This window comes from Lepidochelys kempii, chromosome 5, assembly GCF_965140285.1.
Source record: "Lepidochelys kempii isolate rLepKem1 chromosome 5, rLepKem1.hap1, whole genome shotgun sequence".
In the NCBI taxonomy this organism is placed as follows: domain Eukaryota; kingdom Metazoa; phylum Chordata; order Testudines; family Cheloniidae; genus Lepidochelys; species Lepidochelys kempii.
The window spans coordinates 69,521,503-69,546,532 of record NC_136384.1 but is presented as its reverse complement, the minus strand read 5'-3'; the positions used below and the strand labels follow the sequence as shown (position 1 = coordinate 69,546,532).

The window sequence follows — 25,030 nt, the reverse complement described above, 5'->3', positions numbered from 1 at the left end:
AAACAAAATTCAAATGTATGACAATTGATTCCTTTTTTGCACCGTTTCAGTTCTGTTGCTGACACCAACTCTCTAAAGGAAAAAATCTTGTTTGCTCATGCATGATCAAACAGCATTATTAATCACCAACACTACAAAACTATTTGCGTCAGTAGTAAATAATTAAAAGTGTTCTCTATTCATGAAGCAGGAGGCCACAAAAATGGTATTATGCAAACTCATTTAATTTTACCGAAACAATTTTAAACCAATTGTAAGAAGATGGTTAGCAATGGCAATGATTGTACAATAAAGTACAAACACACTTTTCTAAACACATATAAAACTTAATACATCCAGTTGAAACAGTAAAAATACAATTGAGACCCTAAGATTGATATTCATTCCAAATGACAGAAGGCATAAGGCTTTCTTTTATTTTAAAATGGAAATAAAGCCTCCTGAGATTTTCTTCAGAATTTTTGTAATCCTTATAGTCAAGAATGCTAAAAAACAGAGAGCAGAATATAAAACAAAAACTAAACATGAAGAATGTATGTAAGAAACAAGCAAAATCAACTGAACAGAATTTACAGATACTCTAATAAAGAGGAAGAAAAAATTGTCTGGTTATATTTCCTTTATTAGATTTCTTTTAACATATGAAAATGGGAATATGTTATTTTAAAATTAACAGAACATTGGGGCAAACATCTACTATGCTGTAATGAAGAACAGCAAATAGCTTAGTGACCATGGCTGATCAAACCCCATCATTTAATTTTATCCAAATGAAGACTGGTTTAAAGGTAAACACCCAGATATTTTCAACCAAATAGTCTACATAGATATGACACCTTAATTATAAGTCACTTCAAAGTGTTTTTCAGTCAGAACATTTGACTCATTAAACAATCCAAAGCTTTCAGACATAAGGTAATAAAATTGTTCCAAGGTTACTCTTCGTAGAATTATGATAGAGTAACACTTCATGAAGAATTCTTGATTGCAAAACAAAATTTAGTGGGTCTATCCAGTTGACAGAAATATTAATGAATGAACCTTTACAAACTTTAAAAAAATGTACACCACACACAAACTATATTAAAATATTAAATTATAAAGTCGTGTATGACCTTCTCTGACCCAATAAGGTAAAGTGCACTGTATGTAGAGCATACTACATGTCAAATGTATTCTAAGAAGAGAACAATTTTCTTTCCATAGATACCACAAGTAAAAAAAAGTTGTAAAACATTTTAGGTATGTCAATATTCAAAATCCACTAGTGTCATTCGGATATTTGTTCAGCAAGTTGCACCTTTCAGGGGCTACTGTAACTAGTGCCTCTGATTGTTTTGCAAACGTATTTTGGTCGTGAGCCAGCTTGTCATTTCAACTACCTTTCCCTTATTCTTGTTCAGCTTGTCTATTTGTTAGACAAGGCTACTGATGTACACTTTCTTGATAGCTGCCTATGTCCTGTACATTACACAGTAAAGGGATAATCTGCATTTTTCTATGTAATTTATGCAAAACAAAATGTATGTGGTGCATATTTATTTCAGTTATGTAATCTTAAAGACTCTAGGGCAGGGGTGGGCAAACTATGGCTCAGTGGCAGCATCCGGTTCTCCAGACGTTTTAATCTGGCCCTTGAGCTCCCGCCAGGGAGTAGGGTCAGGGGCTTGCCCCATTCCACGCAACTCCTGGAAGCAGCGGCATATCCCCACTCTGGCTCCCACATGTAGGGACAGCCAGGGGGCTCTGCACACTGCTCCTGCCCCAACTGCTGCCCCCGCAGCTCCCATTGGCCAGGAACTGTGGCCAATGGGAGCTACGGGGTGGCGCCTGTGGACAAGGCAGTGCGCAGAGCGGCCTGGTTGTGTCTCCGTGTGGGAGCTGGAGGAGTGACATGCTGATGCTTTGGGGAGCTCCTTGAGGTAAGCGCCGCCTGGAGCCTGCACCCCTGACTCCCTCCTGTGCTCCACCCCCCTGTTCCAGCCCTGATCCCCCTTCCGCCCTCTGAACCCCTCAGTCCCAGCCCAGAGCACCCTCCTGCACCCCAACTCGTCATCGCCAGCCCCATACCCCCAGCCGGAGCCCTCACCCCCCACCCTATACCTCAACCCCCTTCCCAAGTCCGGAGCCACCTCCCACACCCTGAACTCCCCATTTCTGGCCCCACCCCAGAGCCTGCACCCCCAGCCAGAGCCCTTGCCTCAACCCCCAATTTTGTGAGCATTCATGGCCCGCCAATTTCCATACCCAGATGTGGCCCTCGGGCCAAAAAGTTTGCTCACCCCTGCTCTAGGCAAAATTCTGTCCACTTTGAAATCAACAGGAGTTTTGCTACTGACTTCTATTGGAACAGGATTTCACCCTATGGGCCTAACTCAGTCACTGTCAAACTTTGGTGATTGTACAAGCTGCAAAAATAGAATTAAAATGTACTGTATTTGGACTTGGATGAAGTTAAGGAGAGCCCCCCATTCTGAAGCAGGAGTAATCTGATTAACACTCAGAATAGTGATTCTGATTAACACTCAGAATTGACTTTAGCAAAGCTTTTGATACAGTCTCCCACAATATTCTTGTCAGCAAGTTAAAGAAGTATGGGCTGGATGAATGCACTATAAGGTGGGTAGAAAGTTGGCTAGATTGTCGGGCTCAATGGGTAGTGATCAATGGCTCCATGTCTAGTTGGCAGGTGGTGTCAAGTGGAGTGCCCCAGGGGTCGGTCCTGGGGCCGGTTTTGTTCAATATCTTCATAAATGATCTGGAGGATGGTGTGGATTGCACTCTCAGCAAATTTGCGGATGATACTAAACTGGGAGGAGTGGTAGATACGCTGGAGGGCAGGGATAGGATACAGAGGGACCTAGACAAATTGGAGGATTGGGCCAAAAGAAATCTGATGAGGTTCAATAAGGATAAGTGCAGGGTCCTGCACTTAGGACGGAAGAACCCAATGCACAGCTACAGACTAGGGACCGAATGGCTAGGCAGCAGCTCTGCGGAAAAGGACCTAGGGGTGACAGTGGACGAGAAGCTGGATATGAGTCAGCAGTGTGCCCTTGTTGCCAAGAAGGCCAATGGCATTTTGAGATGTATAAGTAGGGGCATAGCGAGCAGATCGAGGGACGTGATCGTCCCTCCTTTATTCGACATTGGTGAGGCCTCATCTGGAGTACTGTGTCCAGTTTTGGGCCCCACACTACACGAAGGATGTGGATAAATTGGAAAGAGTCCAGCAAAGGGCAACAAAAATGATTAGGGGTCTGGAATACATGACTTATGAGGACAGGCTGAAGGAACTGGGATTGTTTAGTCTGCAGAAGAGAAGAATGGGGGGGGGATTTGATAGCTGCTTTCAACTACCTGAGAGGTGGTTCCAGAGAGGATGGTTCTAGACTATTCTCAGTGGTAGAAGAGGACAGGACAAGGAGTAATGTCTCAAGTTGCAGTGGGGGAGGTTTAGGTTGGATATTAGGAAAAACTTTTTCACAAGGAGGGTGGTGAAACACTGGAATGCGTTGTCTAGGGAGGTGGTGGAATCTCCTTCCTTAGAAGTTTTTAAGGTCAGGCTTGACAAAGCCCTGGCTGGGATGATTTAATTGGGGATTGGTCCTGCTTTTGAGCAGGAGGTTGGACTAGATGACCTCCTGAGGTCCCTTCCAACCCTGATATTCTATGAATAGCTAGAACAGGAAGCATTTTGACCTAACCCTTGAAGGCATGTGCTCTAGGTCTGTTTATGAAAGACTTCCAGAATATTTACTTGATTGTTTTCGGGGAGACTGGAATAAGGAACATCACTTCATTTGTTCTTGGCCATACCTTTTCTCATATACTGTATGTATATGGAAAAGAGGTGGCTTGAATTTGGCACTAAGTGTAAGCTACATATTTAGCATCATAGAATCATAGGATATTAGGGTTGGAAGGGACCTCAGGAGGTCATCTATTCCAACCCCCTGCTCAAAGCAGGACCAATCCCCAACTAAATCATCCCAGCCAGGGCTTTGTCAAGCTGGGCCTTAAAAACCTCTAAGCAAGGAGATTCCACCACCTCCCTAGGTAACCCATTCCAGTGAAAAAGTTTTTCCTAATATCCAACCTAAGTTGGATAAGTTGGTAATATCCAATACCCCACTGCAACTTGAGACCATTACTCCTTGTTCTGTCTTCTGCTACCACTGAAAACAGCCGAGCTCCATCCTCTTTTGAACCCCCTTCCAGGTATTTGAAAGCAGCTATCAAATCCCCCTCATTCTTCTCTTCTGCAAACTAAATAATCCCAGTTCCCGCAACCTCTCCTCATAAATCATGTGTTCCAGTCCCCTAATCATTTTTGTTTTCCTCCGCTGGACACTTTCCAATTTTTCCACATCCTTCTTGTAGCGTGGGGCCCAAAAAGATTAGTTTCTTATTGGCAAATATCGATTTCACTTTACATATATAAACCAATGAAAAAAATATTTGCACTGATGATAATCCAAATTTACAGATAGGCAAAGTAAGAAAAATGTTGCTTGAGAATGTAAGATTGTTTTCAATATATTTACTTTGCATATTTTGACATGTGAAGTTGACAACACAGTTGTAACTTTATAAAGCTTTAAGTTTTTGAATCTCAAGCACCTCGCTGAATCTCATTAAATAATTGTCTGACTCCACCACATTGCCTGACCCGTCCGATAATTTCCCACAACTGTGAAAATTTAAACAAACATAGGGGGAAAAAACTTATAAATAAATATTGACATCTGTTGAAATTGTAAACAAATATAAATCTAATTCTGTCAAGCCTATATATATTGCAGATGTATAGTTCATGGTTTATAGTTAATGATTTTGAAAAGAAACGGGCATCAATCTTTTTAAAATGCCAGCTTCTGATAAACTACTCTACACATAGCACTTCCTGAATTTTTTAAAAAAAATAGTTTCTTCTCCTCTGTTGCTATTTGTAAAGGTCTTCCAGCAATGGTGAAGCCAACCTACGTATCAGGAAAAACACCAAAACTGATTATGCACAAAGTGGTGCCACATGAACAAAATAGACAAATTGAAAAAAGAAAAAATTTGGTGTTGTAATCTTAGGTATTGTAACTATTGTTGGCACAAAATTTCAGATGAAAAAGTGATTTTCAAGTTCAGAGTGTCCCAATGACAAATGGTCATACTATGCTATTAATGAAAAAAATGAAAGGAATCCAAAAGATATTAGTTTAAATCAGTCTTAATATGAAATTAAATTTATCTAAGTTCTCCTAATCATGATTTCTATTACTCTCAATTAGGAAAAAATGGGGGGTGGAGGAAGGAAAAGTACAGAAAAAATATATATACTGTAGGCATCGTCTCTGAACCAGGTATTCAAACAAGATTGGTTTGGAAGCTAAAAATAAAATTACAGTTAAATGTATTCAATAAATGCAATCCAATATTGGAAGAGAAAAGTCAGTCATAAATGCTTATCCAGCCAACTGAGATGATCCACATCTCTATGCTAATCTTGTATTTTTAATTAACAGATAAAATGGTAAAATCTAAACAATAGCATGAAATAAAAAATGAAAAGCAAGAAACAACTTTTCACGCTCAAGTTAATTAACAGAGATATAACAACTGTGTACTGCTGTATTTGTGCAACTGCTGTAAAAAAAACAAACTACCTCCTCATGCAAAAATGTTTTATTTCAGCCCACTGACTTCTGCTCTGTCTTCTGGTTCAAGATCCGAAAACTTCAGATCTTTGGAATTTAGATGAGCTCAGCATATGAATTAAACTATCACTCATATGCATTAAGCATTCTAATCCTAGCCCACTTAATCTACACACATACACACTCACTACGAAATACACAGGAGCACAACAGGAAAACATAAAACAATGGCTGGGCTGCTATTGCACTAACCAAACTGTTAAATGACCATGCAAACATATGAATCAAACAGTGAGTTTCATACAACAAGATAAATAACTTTTAAATATAAGCTCCTAACCGGCTAAATTCCAGGAACAGACAATATAGTTCAGTGGTGGGCAACCTGCAGCCCATCAGAGTAATCTGATTGTGGGCTGCGAGACGTTTTGCTCATGTTGACCGCAAACCGCGGCCACTGGGAGCTGCAGGGGGCAGTGCCTCCAGACGGTCAACATCAGCAAAATGTCTTGCGGTCCGCAATCAGATTACCCTGATGGGCTGCATGCGGCCTGCGGGTTGCCCACCACTGGTATAATTACTCCAACAGTAGTATGTTAATGGTAGTGTAGACTCAGATGCTGAGCAATCTTCAGTTTCATAATAAAAACTCAAACGCACAGTCTCAAAAGAATAGCAAAATAAATACAGTAACTGAAAAAATATGCTAGGGCCTTGAGAAGATCTTTAGCATAATACACAGAGAAAAACAGCACCGCAGAAAGAGCAGAGTATGGGAGCAGAATATTTTCCTTTTTTGTTGCAATCCACAGAATAGAAACTGTTCTGAATTATATGTTATTTTTATTTTTTGACGAAAGCAGTAATAATAAACCATTCTGCAGTATATTTTAAACAAAATAGAAGATATTCTGCTGTCAGATCCATTTTTATCTATAGCTAGTTTCCCCCCCCAACTCCCTCCCTTTTTTTTTTTAACCTAGCAGATTAATTTTCAATCCCATGTATTTTCTCAAATTCTTGTTATTTTTCATAAGGCCAATGCCTGATCATACAATTAATTTAGTTTCGCCATTACAATAAAACATTTTTCAGCAATCAACTTACCTAACACGAAACTATGTCCTTGTTTTATAGTAACGCAGGACAGTAGGAAGGTAAAAGATCTCCCATATTCTTTGTACAGCCCACATAAGGGCACGCATGCATCCTTGGTGTTCGGAGAAACACAAGGACTGCAATCACAGGGGCTTTAACCAGGAGGAGAGTAGATGGAGCCATGGCTCTGCCACACATACACACCAGCTAACAAAGATGGCAGGCTGCATGGCATAGGTGTGTATGCACACACATGCATTCAGGTTATGATGTGCCTCACAAAAAGATGCTGTAAATTACTCCACTGCCACCACAGTTCAACTAAGGAGTACAGGGAGATACAGTGGCTCAATGAAGTTGAATCTCTCCAGAGCTCCCCACTGGAACAGTTTGGGTTCCTCACCATCCCCCTTGCTTCAGATTGTGACTAAATGACACAAATTTAGTCTTTAGTAAACATATATACAAATCTGATAATCTGTCTTTCAGGCCATACTAGTTCCTGAGCTATGCTAACACGGAGAAAAAAGTAGCTATATAATACCTAAAAATGTACACTGAAACCACTAAATATATATATATTTGAGGCCCTGATCCACAATTTTTCATCCTCTGATTATCTGCCAAATTCAGCATCATCAACTCACAGACCCTAATACATTCACATTATGTGCCACCATCTAGTCAGATATTTTGCTAAGAGCTCAGAACATAGTATAATAAAGTACTACTAAAATATTATGAAAGCTGAAATATATAGCTTTTTGATATAAAGTTTACTGTCCTCCATATTTCATACCAGTAGTGTTGAATAGCTAATTTAATTGCTTGATTAAATTATAAAACTGTAGTTATTTTCTTCACCGTGTGTTTACAGGAAAAGAATATAGACACTATATCCTTTTAATAAACCATTCTGTTTTTGTCAATCAAATAATGTGGGAATTCTGAAGTTAAAGAATGACCAATTATGAAATAGGAAATTCACACATCCACCCTCCCCGTGCACAGATACCACATACTGTGTGTGATCCAGCACAGATTTCTGTATTTCACAAACCATTTCTAACTTCTGTCTAAATTGAACATATTTTAAACATATGGATGCCGCAAAGCTCCACCCACACTAATAAATCATTGTTTCCATAGTAACTAATGTGACAAAAGCAAAGGGAAACTAAAAATAGTACAAAGCGAACAAAATTTCACTAATCTCTGGCATTAACAAAATGTGAGATGATGCAATGTATTACAAAGTTTTTATCACCCTTGTTTGAGAAGACCTGCATAACTCATAGCTTTGCCACTGCTGATTAATACATGCATCCCAAACTCGTGACAATCAAAACTTTATATCCCTCATACCGCCCTCTCTCTCTATACAATGTAGACTGTGAGCCAGTCTGTATCCATATATATACTTTTCAAAAAGCTTCCCAAAAATACGGGTTCAAGAAAAAGATAATGAACAATTACAAAAATTAAACAAATGCTACTGCAAATCATCTAATTAAAACCACTAGAAGATCAACCCTAAGACCACCTGGCCACAAAATTAGTCTGATTTGGGAGATAACATGTAGAGTGGCACCAAGTAAGAAGAAATACTAAGCAGGTAATATAAGAACAATTGAATGAGTATACAGGTTTAAAAAATTCACTGTAAATGAAATTGTATCCCCCAAAATACAATGGTATATGATTGCATCTGAAAAAGCCCAGTCTCCCTTTCACAGATAACAAAAGGCAACCCCCGGATGTACAGCAAATAGCAATGGTTCCAATTAAGCTGAATGATCCAGGAAATCTTTCACCAGAGTTTGAAGAAAAGGACGGGGCACATCTCCAAAAGTAAACCATTTCTTTCTGCAATTATTTGTTTGCATTTTGCAGCTGTCATGTTTTTATGTAATGAAAAATTGCTTTGCTCTTTTTTCAATAACCAGCATTAGAGAACACAAGTTGCTTACAAAGCTACAAAATACCATTTAGTTATTTATTTTTCCCCTTTTTTATTTTCTGGAAATCCTGAAGATCTGAGCAGGCACTTTTCAGCTAACAGTGAGTAGGCCCAGGAACAAAATTAAGGGATACAAATTTATAAGGACATTTAAAAGCACTTCAATTTTATGATTTTGCTTTGATTTAAATTTTGGTTATATTTTCTGAAATGAAAATACCACACTTGGATGCATTTTAATGCGTTAGAATGCTGGGTTTTGAATCCTGTTGTTTTCCCATATTGTTTGTAATACCTCCCTAAGATTTTCAGTGTTGGATACTTTACATTTAGACTTTTTTTTTGTTTCTCTGTTTCTTATGTAGCACAAGCTATCATTAGTGTTTTGTTAATTCATCTGTGCATCATTGATAATGTTAGTACAATTTTGGGCACAGAGTTTGATAGCTAATAGTAATTCCTCAAGTGGATATAAAGTAAAGCACAAAATATGGGGACATCTACATTAATAATGTCAACATTAATAACGCTTACAGAATTTTGTGAAGTATATGGCGGATTTTTTTCTAACTACATTTTTTAGAATTTATAAAACATTCCTGTAATCCAGAATAAGATAAACATTTAACTTGACCTATCTGACAGTGGGACAAATTCATACCTGAAGTAAGTAAGGGAAATATCAATCAGGTCTCTAAAAATCTGACTTCAGTGGAGTTGTACTAGGTATGAAATTAGACCATTAAAATAGGTCAAGCAGCCCAAATCTTAGTTGAAAACTTTTTTTTTAAACTGTAGTTTAAGCCATATCAACATTGCAAACAAAATCTTTTCTCCATGATGTTCCTGTCATCTTCCACCCTCATAGTGATTCATATATGCCATACTAAAAAGCTACACATTGGGATATTTGGGAACACAAATATGGGGGTAAACTCTCTAATTTCCATTGAAATACAGAAAGCTCCACAGTGGGACTGAGTTGGGAAAAATGGCAAATATTTTACTAGAAAGTATATTAGGGACTGTTTGGAAAGTTGGCATGAGTGAACAATTAATACTGTTCTGATGCACAGAACTTCTGCTGTATACAACTTCTGCTGTTAGCCCATCTCCATGATTTTATATATCAATGAGTTTCCCTAAAATGGGAAATGTCAGCATATTAACATGTTTCTTCTGGCTATGCATGTTTCTCTTAGCTTCAGACATGACTCTAGCTGGTTAATTAGTTTCTTTAATTGTGCCATAATCTTTTCCTGCCATATCAGCCATGTTCTTCTTGACTCAGATTCTCTCTCAGTGAGACATTCATTGCATGTTTAACTTGTCTTTCCTGTCTTAATGGTTGAACAACAGAATAGCTTGGAACCAGAGTTACTAATAATTGAATTCAAATCATAGACACAGAATCAGATCTTTTAAAAAAATGTAGCCCGTTTTACAGTTTAAAGATCCATCCAGTTTATATTAAGCACTACACGTTTACTCTATTATCTAGCCATTAAAGTGGCCAAAACTGTAGTATGGAAAATAAATATCTTCCTTACCTGTGTATACAGTTTTTAGATTCGAGATACGCCATACCAGCAGCAGCATCTAATGAAAATTTCACTAACTGTTTGGTTTTTAGCTCATCCTTCTTCTTTCTTAAAAAGGAGAGGAAATCGCCTCCTAGAGAAATAGACAGATGGACAATGAGATGACAGCAATGATGCTCACATTTCTCTCTTATTAGTGACGCTTGACTGAACAAAAAGTATTATACTATCAGCCATGCTTGTCAACCAATTTGTATGAGGCTAAGATAAAAAAGAAAATGGAAAGAATACATTCCCACCAGTATGTAGCCTCCTTAAGCTGCCCTGAATATTGCTCTAATTGCTTCCAGGTGAAAGCTGTATAAAGAATGAAAAAAATTAATCAAGTCCATATTTTTACCACACTGTACATCATATTTCTCTATGTATATTCAATATATATTTGCATAACTATGACTTATGGAGTAAAGAATCTATGGATAATAGGTTGTGATAAAAAGTCGCTTTAATCATATCTTTCAGCTGCAATGGTCTATTTAAAACTGAATATTGCAATAGATGACGAGTTTGTATTTGCAGATTTATAACAGTTAAGTAATGTCTCTGCGATTGATGATTAGGGCAAAAGTAAACAAGGGAGAAAGATTACGGGAAGCCATGCACCGCTACACGCTGATGGTTAGAAACCTGAATTAAAGTATAAAATATGCCTCATTGCAGCAGGCAGTGCCAGAAGTCATAGTATAGCTTTTTCAAGTCTAAAGATTTACATGTTATTATATAGAGAGCCATTTCTCTAGCCTTCATTCCATTTTACTGTGTACTGAACTGATTCTGGTGATCCTCTCTCAACTAATGCCCCATGACAGTTTTCATATACTTTCTTGGCACTGAAAAGAGGCATTACCATATGTTAAAAGTTTCAGCAGGGATTTTCTTAGAAGGAAATATCTATTTATATTTCACATTATAAGAGATAAACTGAGGGGTTATTAGAGAAGGGTTTTATTAACAGCAGACATTTTCTCCTTCTAGCTCTATGGCTCTCAAATATTAAGCTGGAGTGTTTGTTAAAGGAATTAGCATCTTAATTGTCAACTCCTGCACTTTTTTACCCACTTTACCAAGAATTTGTGCTCCTTTCGATACAAAAACTCTAGAGGTGATGGCTTATTGAGTTGGTTCCTTAATGAAAGCTTCCAGGAAGCTTAACCTACAGCTAAAACTCTGCTGCTTTACCCCCTTTGATTATCCACGGGGCACCGCAAATATTTTGGAAACAAATATGTTTTCCTTTAATATGATTTCTGATTAACTTTTTTGTGTCAGGCGAATGTGACAAGAGAAGGTGAATAATATTTTATCATCCTTTATGTATCTTTTATTATTTAAACAGTTCTCAGGAAAAAAAGGCCCAGGACACTACAGGAAGCCTGCATATGGTCTCTATGACAAGAGTAGTGTTCTGGACTGACGTGGTCCCAGTGAAGGCCCTAACTGCTGAAGTCTCAATAAGCTGAAAACATCTGGTCAGTTTAAAAAAGTCCAGAAAACCATGGCACAAGTTTGAGCTTTGCTGTTCTTGAAAAAGGAATTAATGTTGCCAAATAAACTTTGGAGAGAAACGGGCACACTCCAGTAACAGTCCTAAAATGATGAAAATAATATTTAATGATGTTTTTATTGTGTTCCAACATGGTTACCCCACAATTCAAGCGTCTGAAGAAACACACACATATGGGGGACCCCTCAAGATGCAAAATTATAGATGGTATAAAATGTAGCAATCATTTTGGGAATTTCAGTTCGATCAGTGTTTAATCTGGGGGGAATTCGTTGACATTTATAAATTCACAGGTGAAAGCCATCAGCTAATGTTCAGTCTCTGAAAAGATCCAAATATTTCACTTAACTGCACTAAGATACGATAAACCTAAAAACTGAGTCAGCCAAAATGTAAATATTAAACAAGCTAAATTGGAGCACTTAGAGAATCTCAATACTATCCAAAAATTGATTCAATAGAACATATTAATTAAATTAAATATGTTTAGAAAAACAGGATATAAACCACTCCAGTGGACCTTTCCGAACAAACTGATGAAACTCTAACTGAAATTGCTTATAGAAGCTAGCTGCACAGAGATTTAAAAGTAGTACAGTAAGTGTGAAATGTGAGAAAAATATACAGTGAGAAGATGATAGTTACAGACTCTGGCCACAGCTGACATTTCAATGTTAATAATTACCTCATTATTGTAATCTTCATCCTCCCTTTCCCTTATTGTCCCCCCTTTTGGTTGTCTCTCTAATGAGGCATCTCTAAAATTAGATTGCAAACCCTTCTGGTAGGTACTGTGGCTTTTATTCTGTAAAGCGTCATGAACACTTTTGGATACTGTACAAAGATAAAAGTAATAATAAAATGCTACTATATTTTGGCAGTGCAACTTTCTTCTCCAGCCCCTTTGAGAAAACTAAATTAGAAATTGGATTATAATCAACAAAATCATTGTGGGTGTAGTTGTGCACTTATCTGTGTTTGAAAAAATGTCCACTACTTGAAAAGGAACAAGAAAACAACCAAAGCAGTTTAGTTCACAGTTTTGTTAAAAACAAACAACAAATGTCCAGTATTCACCAACAAATGACTCATGCAGGCCAAGAATTAAATATATATAGGAGAAAATGACAAAAGAACAGACACAGAAGAGAAACGTCTATGCAGGTCGGAGAAGGTGACCAAAGTACAAGAGTCTAAAGAGGAAACTATTCAATAGGAAACAATAATCATATGTGTTATTTGTATTACTAAAATAGGATGAAGCTCAAGAAAGCAAGAATTCAATAATTGAGTTAGCACTGCATATCACAAGGATTCAAAATCTCTTCTGGGAACTCCAACAAAGCAATTGGCATATTCCTTCCATGAAAAATTAACTCAGGATAAAATATGGAGTGTGCCACAATCAGAGTCTTCTTTTATATTGCTCAAAATAAATTTTCTAGCTCAGATTAGCTTTTAAGGGGAACTCCTTGTATATGATTGCCCTAAGAGCCTTGTTAAGAAACAACAGGATTATCTAGATGAAGTGGACAACGCAGTATCTGCTATTTTAACCCCCAATCCTGCTGGGTCTAATAAACAGCAGGGACTAAACTTCACTGCAGCAGAAAGGATGAAAAGACCAAGGCAGAAGGGGGGGGGGAACCTGCACAAATCACAAAGATTTCAAAACTGAACATTCAAAATTAGCAGTGGGAGAGACATAAGTGAACGTCAAATATGTTTCTAATTATGAATAAGCTCAAATATAAATGTGAACAAGAGTTGAAAGATCAAAAAAAAAAGGGGGGGAGGGGGCGAATAATGCATGAAAAGATCTGTATAGATCAAAACGAATACAAAAATTACCCATACAAGTGAGTTATTGTTCTCCACAATTGATATGGAACAAAACTCTGCTACCTCCTGTAACAAGCTACTAAAGATAATTAGATGTCAAAAGTAAATAATAATAATAAGATATTCATCTGAAGAAAAAGAAAAGCTAGCCAAAACTGTACACACAATTGGGAATTATAAATCAAGGCCAGAACACTTCTCTTTCCACACTGGCAGATGACATGTCTAAAAATATAAGCTACAGTGTTCTGCAGAATTTCCCCATTAATAAGCCACAACTTTAGATTCCTTAGAGTCTTTTTTAGGAAACTACCTCAAAATACTGTTTACTTTACAGCTATTAAATATTTTAATCAGCATTGTCAAGGTCATCATTGCATTAGTAACCAGAATTTTTGGAGGTATTTACAAGGAAGAAACTTGGAGATATTTTAAAAAAATCAGATTCCAAAATTGAATGTATTCTGCACAATCAACAAGACCTCTTTACGAACAGTTTCTCTGGCACCAAGTAAAAGCAAATTTCTAAAGTCGGTCTTTCAACCCCAGCAAGGTGCTCTGAAACACAGTATGCTGAAGAGAAGGTTACTCACTTTGTGCAGTAAGTGAGGTTCTTCGAGATGTGCCCCCCTGTGGGTACTCTACTCCAGGTGTTGGGGCATCCTTGTGCCTTTGCTCAGAGAATTTTAGTAGCAGTGCCCATCCGGGTCACGCATGTGTGGTGCCTGCTTTGACGCACCGCTGGCGCTTCATCTAGTATGTGCGCAACATGTACCCCTCAGTTCCTTCTCTACCGCAGAATCTACCATTTGAACTCCGAAGTAGAGGGGAGTAGGGTGGATAATGGAGAACTCAAAGGGACACACATTTCAAAGAACGCCAGGTACTGCACAAGGTGAGTAACCTTCTCTTCTTCAAATGATGTCCCTGTGGGTGCTCCACTCCAGGTGACTGTAGAGTGGGAGGGATTTCAGAGTCGGTAGGTTTTGAGCGAAGATAACAAATCTCGGCCCAGCCGTGTATCTGCCTCTAAGCCTTATGTCAGGTTTCAGAGTAACAGCCGTGTTAGTCTGTATTCGCAAAAAGAAAAGGAGTACTTGTGGTACCTTAGAGACTAACCAATTTATTGAGAATAAGCTTTCGTGAGCTACAGCTCACTTCATTGAATGCATACTGAAGATGTTTTTATACACACAAACCAAGAAAAAATGGGTGTTTATCACTACAAAAGGTTTTCTCTCCCCCCCACACCCTACTCTCCTGCTGGTAATAGCTTATCTAAAGTGATCACTCTCCTTACAATGTGTATGATAATCAAGGTGGGCCATTTCCAGCACAAATCCAGGGTTTAACAAGAACGTCTGAGGAACGGAGGGGTGGGGGGGAATATGACTCAACCATTCCCAGTCTCTATTCAAGCCTAAGTTAATTGTATCCAATTTGCAAATTAATTCCAATTCAGCAGTCTCTCATTGGAGTCTGTTTTCGAAGTTTTTTTGTTGAAGGATAGTCACTTTGAGATCAGAAATCGAGTGACCAGAGAGATTGAAGTGTTCTCTGACTGGTTTTTGAATGTTATAATTCTTGACATCTGATTTGTGTCCATTTATTCTTTTACGTAGAGACTGTCCAGTTTGAACAATGTACAAGGCAGAGGGACATTGCTGGCACATGATGGCATATATCACATTGGTGGATGTGCAGGTGAACGAGCCTTTGATAGTGTGGCTGATGTTATTAGGCCCTGTGATGGTGTCCCCTGAATAGATATGTGGGCACAGTTGACAACGGGCTTATGTGACTGCATAATGTTTAGCAAAGGTGTGTTCAGACGCCACGGTGGCAGCTTTTCATATGTCTATGAGGGGGACATTGTTTAGAACTGCTGACGATGATATTGATCTGGTAGAGTGCGTTCTGATGCCTACTGGAGATTGTATGCCCTTTAGCATAGGTGAATACATCCAGATCCCATTTGGAGAGCCTCTGTGTAGATATGGCAGCACCTTTGGACCATTCTGTGATGGATATGAATAGTTTCGGTGACGCTCTAAATAGTTTGGCTCTATCCAAATAGAACGCTAATGCTCGTCTAACGTCTAGGGTGTGCACTGTAGCTTCAAGTGCGTTCTCATGTGGTTTGGGAAACAATGCTGGAAGATGTATTGGTTGATAATATGGAAGGACGAGGGTATCTTGGGGAGGAATTTAGGATGGGTCCTTTATGTAACTTCATCTTTAAAAAAGATTGTGTATGGGGAGTCTGCCATGAGAGCCCCGATTTCTCCCACGTGTCAAGCTGATGTGACTCCTTTTAGAAATACAACCTTCATGGATAGGTGTAGTAGGGAACAGGTCGAATGGGGTTCGAACAGTTTTCAGGTGAGACCCATTAAGACCAAGTTTAGGTCTCATGGCTGTGTGGGAAGTCTTACTTCTGGAAAGACGGTTTGAATGCCCTTGAGAAATCTTTTAGTGATTGGGTGAGCAAATATTGTGGTGTCATTAATTTGTTGGTGAAAGCCATCAATAGCCACTAGCCATACTTTTGTTGAACTGAGACACAGGACGGAATGTTTTAATTCAAGAGTGTAATCTAATAGAAGTGGCATGGGGTGCCGATACCACAGCGATTTGCTTAGTGGTGCAACATTCAGTAAATCTCTTCCATTTTTGTAGGTCGGTCTCACATGTAGTATATTTTCTACTGTGGAGCAGCACTTGTTTGACCTGTTCTGAGCAACCTCGTTCATCATTAAAGAATCATAGAGGAGCCATGCTTTCAGATGTAGCATCTCTATCTTCGGATGATGAACCTGAGCCTCGCATTGTGTTAACAGGTCCATCCAACGTGGGAGAGTGATTGGAGCACATGTGTTATGGATGGATACCACACTTTTCTTGGCCATGTGAGGGCTATTAGGATGACCCTTGTTTTGTCGGTCCTTATTTTCTGTATTACTCTGAATAGTAATGGCATGGGTGGGAATGCATACAGGAGAGATGTGTCCTATTAGAAATGCATCCCCCATTGATTGTGTTCCCAGACCTGCTCTCAAGAAGAATCTTGGGCATTTGCTGTTCTGGGCCGTCGCGAATAGGTCTATCTCCGGGTGACTCTATTTTTGGAATATGTGCTCATCGTTCATCCCCCACTCACGATCGTAGGGAAATTGCCTGAGCTCATCTGCCAAGGTGTTCTGATATCAGATAGGTGAGAGGCAGAGATGTGAATATTGTATTGGATGCACCAGCTCCAGAGTCTCATAGCCTCAGTGCACATGAGTGTGATCGGGGCCTCCCCTGGCCTGTTTATGTAGAAGATGTAAGCAATGTTGTCGGTCATTACCCTTATGTTCTGATTCCTTATGAACGGTACGAAGTGAAGGCAGGCTTTGCGGACAGCACAGAGTTCTAGCAGATTTATGTGTAGTCTTGTCTTGACTGGGACTGTAGCCCCTGAAGTGTGCGGTGTTGCATGTGTGCTCCCCACCCTAAGAGGGAGGCATCCGTTGTGATAATCAGTGATGGAGGATCCTGTATGAATGGGATCCCCAAGCACGTTGTGTGGTTGAGTCCACCATGTTACCGATTTCTTGACTTTGGGTGGCATCGTTAATTGTCTGTTTAATCCATGTTTGTTTGGTATGTAGACAGTTCCTAGCCATCCCTGCAGGCAGCGCATATGTAAACGTGCATGTTTCACCACAAATGTGCATGCTGCCATGTGGCCCAGAAATTGGAGACATGGGCGGGCTACAATCTGTGGGCTGTTCCTTACTGTGGATATGAGAGCATTTATTGTGTCGAATCTGTTTTGTGGTTGTGATGCTTTTGCTATCACTGAGTCAAGGTAGGCCCCGATGAATTCTAATTGTTGAACTGGTTCTACTGTTGACTGTTTTTTGTTATTTGTAGACCCAGACTCTGAAAGAAGTTTATTGTCAGTTGGGTAGCCTGGAAGGTGTCTAATCGAGTGTGTGACTTCAGAAGACAGTTGTCCAGGTAAGAGAATACTATCTCTTGTTTTCTCAGGTGCGCCACTACTACCACGAGAATTTTTGAAAAAATTCGAGGTGCATTGATAGGTCAAGAGGTAGAACCTTGTATTCATAGTGGTCTTTGTCTAAGGTAAATCTCAGGAACCACCTGTGGGCAGGATGTATTGTAATATGAAAATAAGTGTCCTGCAGGTCGAGGGCTGAAAACCAGTCCCCCGTTCCAGTGTTGGTATTATTGTTGTTAATGTGACCATTTTGAACCTTTGTTTTCTCATGAACTTGTTCAGTTGTCTGAGATACAAGATTGGTTGCCACCCCCCATTTTTCTTCTGTTTTAAAAAATAGTGGGAACAGAAACACCTCCCCCTACATTGGATGGGAACTGCTTTCACTGCCCCTAGTCAGAGGAAGTGATCTACCTCTTGTCGAAGCAGATGTTTGTGAGAGGGGTCCCTTTAAAGGGAAAGTAGTATTTTTTGTCTGCTCTTTTGCAGGTAGGAGATATGGTGGCTGGAGTTTGCCATACCGTTTTAGCGGGTTCCATTACCACCCTATTAATTGGCAATGCTATCTTGGGTGAGGAAGATGTCTCTAAGATGTCCAGTAATTCATGTTGAGTTTCTAATACTTTTTTCAGAAGAATTTTGAGCTTATCAGTCACCCTTCTGAATAAGTCCCGGAAGTGGTTGAAGTTATCAGTGGTGGTTTAGGGTGGGGGCATTACTGCCTTATCTAGTGAGGAGAATGAATTAATGTTGTTTGGCGAGTTACCAAGAGCAATGCCCTCTTCCTGTTCTGCCATGGGTTCTTCTCCTGTCTCAGTAGTTACAGTCTCCGAGGGTGGAAATGGGTATCTAGAGTCTTACCTACAAGGGCTGGGGAGTCTGCTTAGTGTCTTCTGTAAGATCCCCATGGATCCCAATATGGCCAGTGCCCAGGGAAGGCCATGGGTGGTCCCACCCCTGGGGGTCCATGACATAGTGGCATGTCGTGCGCACACGTAGCCCTTGATCGTAGTGGTCAAGTTGCCACAGGTGTTCTGATCGGAGAGAAATGGTGAGGGGAGAACACCCCTTCAACCTTGCCATCCTCACCACTTAAGAGTGGGGGCTATCAGAGATAATGGTTGCTTCGGTACCGCTGGCATCAGTGAGCCATTGGTGCCCAAAGGAGGTGACTCTGGAGTTGAGGAGACCAACAGGTCCTTCTGGTGCAGAAAGCGGTGTGGTGCCATGAACTTCAGTTCCGAAGAGTGCGGTGCCGATTGTATCGAGGGTGCAGCATACAGAGCCAATGCTGGTGCAGTCTGTGTCAGTGCCATTGCACTAGCAATATTAGGCAGCGGCGTAGTTGGCGGAGCAGCTGTCCGTGCTGGAGGTTCTTGGCAGTGTCGTAAGTACTGAGCTGCATTGTGATCAGCACCGATGAAAGCCATTTGATCAGAGACCATTTTCTGGTAGTCTGCTCTCTATGAGGCGAAGAGGACATGTTTCCTCACAGATTTTTGGGACTTTGGGCATCTTGGTGGAGAAGAGACTGGCGATCTGTGCCAGGAAGAGGTTTCCTGCCCTCGGTTGGATGTTGGTTTTAACGATTTTTCCATCAAAATAAGTTTCAGTCTCAGGTCTCTATCTCTGTGCGCCTTGGCTTTCAGTTGGTTACAATGGGCACATTTCTGAGGAACGTGTGCTTCCCCTAGGCAATGGAAAAATTGTGTCCATCTGACACCAGCACTGCTTCTCTGTACGTTGTGAATCGTTTAAATCCTGGTGAACCAGGCATTCTTTTTAGGTTTATATCTAATCCTGAGTGTACTAAAAGAGAGGAAATAATGTATTTATTTATTTATTATTTTGGAAAAGTTTGTTAGTATCTAAGGGTATGTCTACACTACAAAATTTGGTCAATATTATAGAAGTCGATTTTTAGAAATCAATTTTATACAGTCAGTACCGTATGTCCACACTAAGCACATTAACTTGCCAGAGTGCATCCTCACTACTGTGGCTAGCATCGCATTATGGAGCGGTGCACTGTGGGTAGCTATCCCACAGTTCCCACAGTCTCCGCCGCCCATTGGAATTCTGGGTTAAGCTCCCAATGCCTAATGGGGCAAAAACATTGTTGCGGTGGTTTTGGGTACATGTCGTCAGTCACCCCTCCCTCCGTGAAAGCAATGGCAGACAATCATTTTGTGCCTTTTTTCCGTGCGGATGCCATACTGCTTTCAGCAGATGGTGCAGTAGTACTGCTAACCGTCGTCATCCACCGCTTCCATTGCAACTCTGCTCTGCTGCTAATGTCTCAATAGCAAATTTCTCTATGGTGTCTGCCACGGGCTCCCAGATACATGTGTTCTTCCTCGGGAAATGTGCGCGATGCTTATCATCGTCCTCCACCGCTTCTGCTGCAACTCTGCTCTCCTGCAGACTCCATACCTTGACAAGCATTGGAGCCCACTCAGATAACCACGGCAGTTATGAGCATTGTAAACACTTTGCGCATTATCCTGCAGTATGTGCAGAACCAGAACCTGCAAAAGCAGGTGAGGAGGCGACGGCAGTGCGGTGACGAGGACATGGACACAGACTTCTCTCAAAGTACGGACCCTGGCAATTTGGACATCCTGGTGGCAATGGGGCAGGCTCATGCCATGGAATGACAATTCTGGGCCCGGGAAAGAAGCACAGACTGGTGGGACTGCACAGTGTTGCGGGTCTCAAATGATTCCCAGTGGCTGCAAAACTTTCACATGCGTAAAGGCACTTTCATGGAACTTTGTGACTTGTTTTCCCCTGCCCTGAAGCTCAACCCCTTAATGCCATGGCTCATGAAGCCATACACAGGCACCCTAGACAGTAGTAAGGAGCTGTTCAACTATAGGCTGAGCAAGTGCAGAATGGTGTAGAACGTGCTTTTGGATGTTTAAAAGCACGCTGGGGCAGTTTACTGACTCGGTTAGACCTCAGCGAAACCAATATTCCCATTCTTATTGCTGCTTGCTGTGTGCTCCACAATATCTGTGAGGGTAAGGGGGAGACGTTTATGGCGGAGTGGGAGGTTGAGGCAAATTGCCTGGCTGCTGATTATGCGTAGCCAGACACCAGGGCGATTAGAAGAGCACAGCACGGTGCGCCTCACATCAGAGAAGCTTTGAAAACCAGTTTCATGACTGGCCAGGCTACGATGTGACAGTTCTGCTTGTTTCTCCTTGCTGAAAATCCGCCCCCTTGGTTCACTCTACTTCTCTGTAAGCCAATCGGCCTCCCCCATTTAATCACCGCTTGCAGAGGCAATAAAGTCATTGTTGTTTCAGAATCATGCATTCTTTATTAATTCATCACACAAATAAGGGGATAACTGCCAAGGTAGCCCAGGAGGGTTGGGGGAGGAGGGAAGCACCGGGTGGGGTGGTGGATGTGGGGAAGAGGGAAGGACAAGGCCACACTGCACTTCAAAATTTATTGCTGCCTTCTGTTCCTTGGGCAGTCCTCTGAGGTGGAGTGGTTGGGTGTCCGGATTCCCCCCCCCCTGCATTCTTGGGCATCTGGGTGAGGAGGCTATGGAACTTGGGGAGGACGGCGGGCGGTTACACAGGGGCTGCAGCGGCGGTCTGCACTTCTGCTGCCTGCAGCTCCACCAGATGCCGGAACATATCAGTTTGATCCCCCAGTAGCCTCAGCATTGCATCCTGCCTCCTCTCATTATGCTGCCACCACCTCTCCTCTTGCTACCGCAACCTCACATCTTGCTCGTCCCTCCTGCCCTTGTGTTCATTTTCTGCTTTGGACTCTGCCATTGTTTGCCTTTACGCATTCTGCTGAGGTCTTTCAGTGTGGGAGGACTGCATGAGCTCAGAGAACATTTTATTGCAAAGGCATTTTTTCACCTTCTTATCTGCGCTAGCCTCTAGGACGGAGATGATATGGGGAATGTTGAAACATTTGCAGCTGCGGGAGGAAAAAAAGGGAGAGTAGTATTTAAAAAGACATTTTAGAGAACAACGGGTAGACTCTTTCACAGTGAACCAAGCTGTTAACATTACATAGCACATGTGCTTTCAGTACAAGGGCGCATTTTGCCTCTTATATTGAGGGCCTGCCGGTTTGGTGTGAGAGATCACACACGCAGGGCCGGGCAACAGAATTCGGCTTGCAGGAAGCCATGATAAGCCACAGTCTTTCGGGTTCTTCAAACTTTATAACATGTGGGAATGGTTTCACACAACTCAACCCCCCACAATTCTCTGGGATGATCGCTTCACCCCTCCTCCCACTGCGTGACTAGTATCAGGGAAGATCCCTGCCAGCCACATGCGAACAGCTCAGCGTGAACACACCCGCCCCGCCCCCCCCCCCGACCCCACCGCATGGTTAAAAGCAGGGATGATTTCTTTTCAGCCACAGGCAAACAGCCCAACAGGAATGGCCACCTCTAAATGTCCCCTTAATAATGTCCCTGGAGGATTTCTGCTCCATCCCCAGACACTTAACAGACTTTTCCAGTAGCTGTACTGGCCATGAATGCATTCCAAGTCTTCAAGGCAAATTAATCATTAAACACACTTGCTTTTAAACCATGTATTATGTTTACAAAGGTAGACTCACCAGAGGTGCCTTCTCTGCCTTCAAGTTCCAGGAGCCCGCCTTGGGAGGGTTGGGAGGGTACTGGCTCCAGGGTGATAAACAGTTCCTAGCTGTTGGGGAGAATGGTTTCATCCTCCTCCTCCTCCTCCTCAACTTGCTCGTCCCCAAAACCCTCATCCCTGTTGCGTGAGACTCCCCCCTTGCAGGAGTCCACGTACAGGGATGGGGTAGTGGTACGGACACCACCTAGAATTGCATGCAGCTCATCATAGAAGCAGCATGTCTGGGGGTCTGACCCGGAGCAGCCATTTGCCTCTTTGGATTTTTGGTAGGCTTGCCTGAGCTCCTTAAGTTTCATGCGGCACTGCTGTGGGTCCCTGTTATAGCCTCTGTCCTTCATGCCCTTGGAGATTTTTTCAAATATTTTGGCATTTCGTCTTTTGGAATGGAGTTCTGATAGCATGGATTCATCTCCCCATACAGCGATCAGATCCGGTACCTCCCGTTTGGTCCATGCTGGAGCTCTTCTGAGATTCTGGGACTGCATGGTCACCTGTGCTGATGAGCTCTGTATGATCACCTCTGCTGATGACCTCACCAAACTGGCCAAACAGGAAATGAAATTCAAAAGTTCCTGGTGCTTTTTCTGTGTACCTGGCTAGTGCATCGGAGTTGAAAGTGCTGTCCAGAGTTGTCACAATGGACCACTCTGGGATAGCTCCCGGAGGCCGATACTGTTGAATGGCATCCATACAACCCCAAATTCGACCCGGCGATGTCGATTTCAGCGCTAGTCCCCTCGTCGGGGAGGAGTACAGAAAAAGATTTTTAAGAGCCCTTTACGTTGACAAAAATGGCTTTGTCGTGTGGATGGAAGCAGGGTTAAATCTATCTAACACTGCTAAATATGACCTAAACTCATACTGTAGACCAGGGCTAAGCTATCTTAACTATCTCACAGCAGCAAAATGAATGCTTTTAATGGGACTGCTGGGAGCTCCATCTCAGGCCGGGGACAGTTGAGAAGGAACTGAGGGATCCAGGTTGCATGGGTAGGCTAGATGAAGTGCCAACCGTGCCATGAGGCAGGCACTGCACATGTGCAACCTGTATGGGCACTGCTATTAAAACTCAGTGAGAAAAGGCACAGTGATGCACTCGCACCTGGAGTGGAGCACCCACTGGGACATCACTCGAAGAAGAACTCAACCATTCTCACTGGATTAGAATTAAGAAAGTGACTCAACCAGCACAATAGCTGGGACAAGTACAAACACCATTTAAACCCAACATTTAAAAAAAGTAGTTACCTACCTTTTCGTAACTGTTGTTCTTCGAGATGTGTTGCTCATGTCCATTCCATTTTAGGTGTGCGCGCACCCACGTGCGCGGTCATCAGAGATTTTTGCCTTAGTAGTATCCTTAGGGTAAGCTGTGGCGCCCCCTTGAGTGCCATGCTCTTGTGTCAGTATATCAGGTGCTGCCGGCCCTACACCCTCTCAGTTCCTTCTTGCCCTCCTGCAACTCAATTAGAGGGCAGGAGGGTGAGTAATGCAATGGACATGAGCAACACATCTCAAAGAACAACAGTTATGAAAAGGTATGTAACTGTTTTTTCTTCTTTGAGTGCTTGCTCATGTCGATTCCACTCTAGGTGGGCTCAGAGTTCATGGTCGTGCAGATTGCAGCATTGCTCTGCCAAAGCCAGTGTTGTCTTGAGCTTGCTGGTAAGTGCATAATGAGACGAGACCATGTGGACAGATGACCAGCTAGCAGCCCTACAGATCTCTTAGATTGGTACCTGTGCCAGTAAGGCCACTGATGATGCTTGTGCCCTAGCAGAGTGTGTCGTCACAATTGCTGGCAGAGGCACTCTTGCCAGCTCATAGCAGTAGTGGATGCAGGCAGTGATCCAGGACAAAAACCTTTGAGCAGACATTGGTTGACATTTCATTCTGTCTGCCACCGCCACGAACAGCTGCATCAACTTACGGAACAGCTTTGTGCTATCTATGTAGGAGGTCAGCATCCTCCTGACATCCAGGGCATGCAGCCTGCATTCCTCATCTGATATATGAGACTTTGGAAAGAAGACAGGTAAGTATATGTCCTGGCAAGTATGAAACTGGGAAACTGCCTTGGACAGAAACAGATGTGGTCACAGCTGGACTTTATCCTTATAGAATACCAAATAGGGCAGTTCTGAAGTAAGTGCCCTGATCTCAGACACCCTGTGGGCCAATGTTATTGTAACCAGGAACGAAAACTTCCAGGAGAGGAGCAGAAAAGAGCAAGAAGCCAGAGGCTCGAAGGAAGGAAAAATGTCCATGAGCCTCAACAGCACAAGATTCAGTCCCAGGGAGGGACGGGATCCCGGATTTGCAGGTAGAGATGATCCAGACCTTCCAAAAAATGGGCCATCATGTCGTGAGTGAAGACTGACTTGCTTTGGAACGGAGGGTGGAAAGCCGAAATAGTGACCATGTCTGATCAATGACAGGGACAAAATTGTCAGACGCATCCCTGGAGTTTGAGGTGCAGAAGATAATCCAGGATCTCCTATAGCGAGGCCTGCTCGGCCCGGATGCACCATTCCGAGGTCCAGCACGTGAATCTTTTCTACTTGCCTATAGAATAACCTTTGCTTTGTCCTTTTGACCTTCATGAGAACTGTATGAATCAACAGCAGTGGCGGGAAGGCATACATCAGAGCCCCTGACCATGGGAGGAGAAACGCAGCTGACAGGGAGCCCCTGTCCATCCCCCAGATCGAACAGAACACATGGC

The 25,030-nt window shown here is 41.8% G+C and overlaps 1 protein-coding gene across 15 annotated transcripts in view; it reads right to left on the bottom strand.

Moving 5' to 3' along the window:
• FER (FER tyrosine kinase) overlaps window positions 1–25,030 on the bottom strand; it is a 432,887-nt gene that overhangs the window by 89,040 nt on the left and 318,817 nt on the right. For 12 of the 15 annotated variants that reach the window (XM_073344641.2, XM_078852827.1, XM_078852828.1 and 9 more), the window contains one exon: window positions 10,260–10,383. In XM_073344641.2, the coding sequence (XP_073200742.1) occupies window positions 10,260–10,383 (124 nt within the window). Of the gene's footprint in view, window positions 1–10,259; window positions 10,384–12,499; window positions 12,649–20,681; window positions 21,608–25,030 lie in introns of those variants that run through there. The other 3 variants (XM_078852830.1, XM_078852833.1, XM_078852831.1) reach the window with 3 other exon arrangements.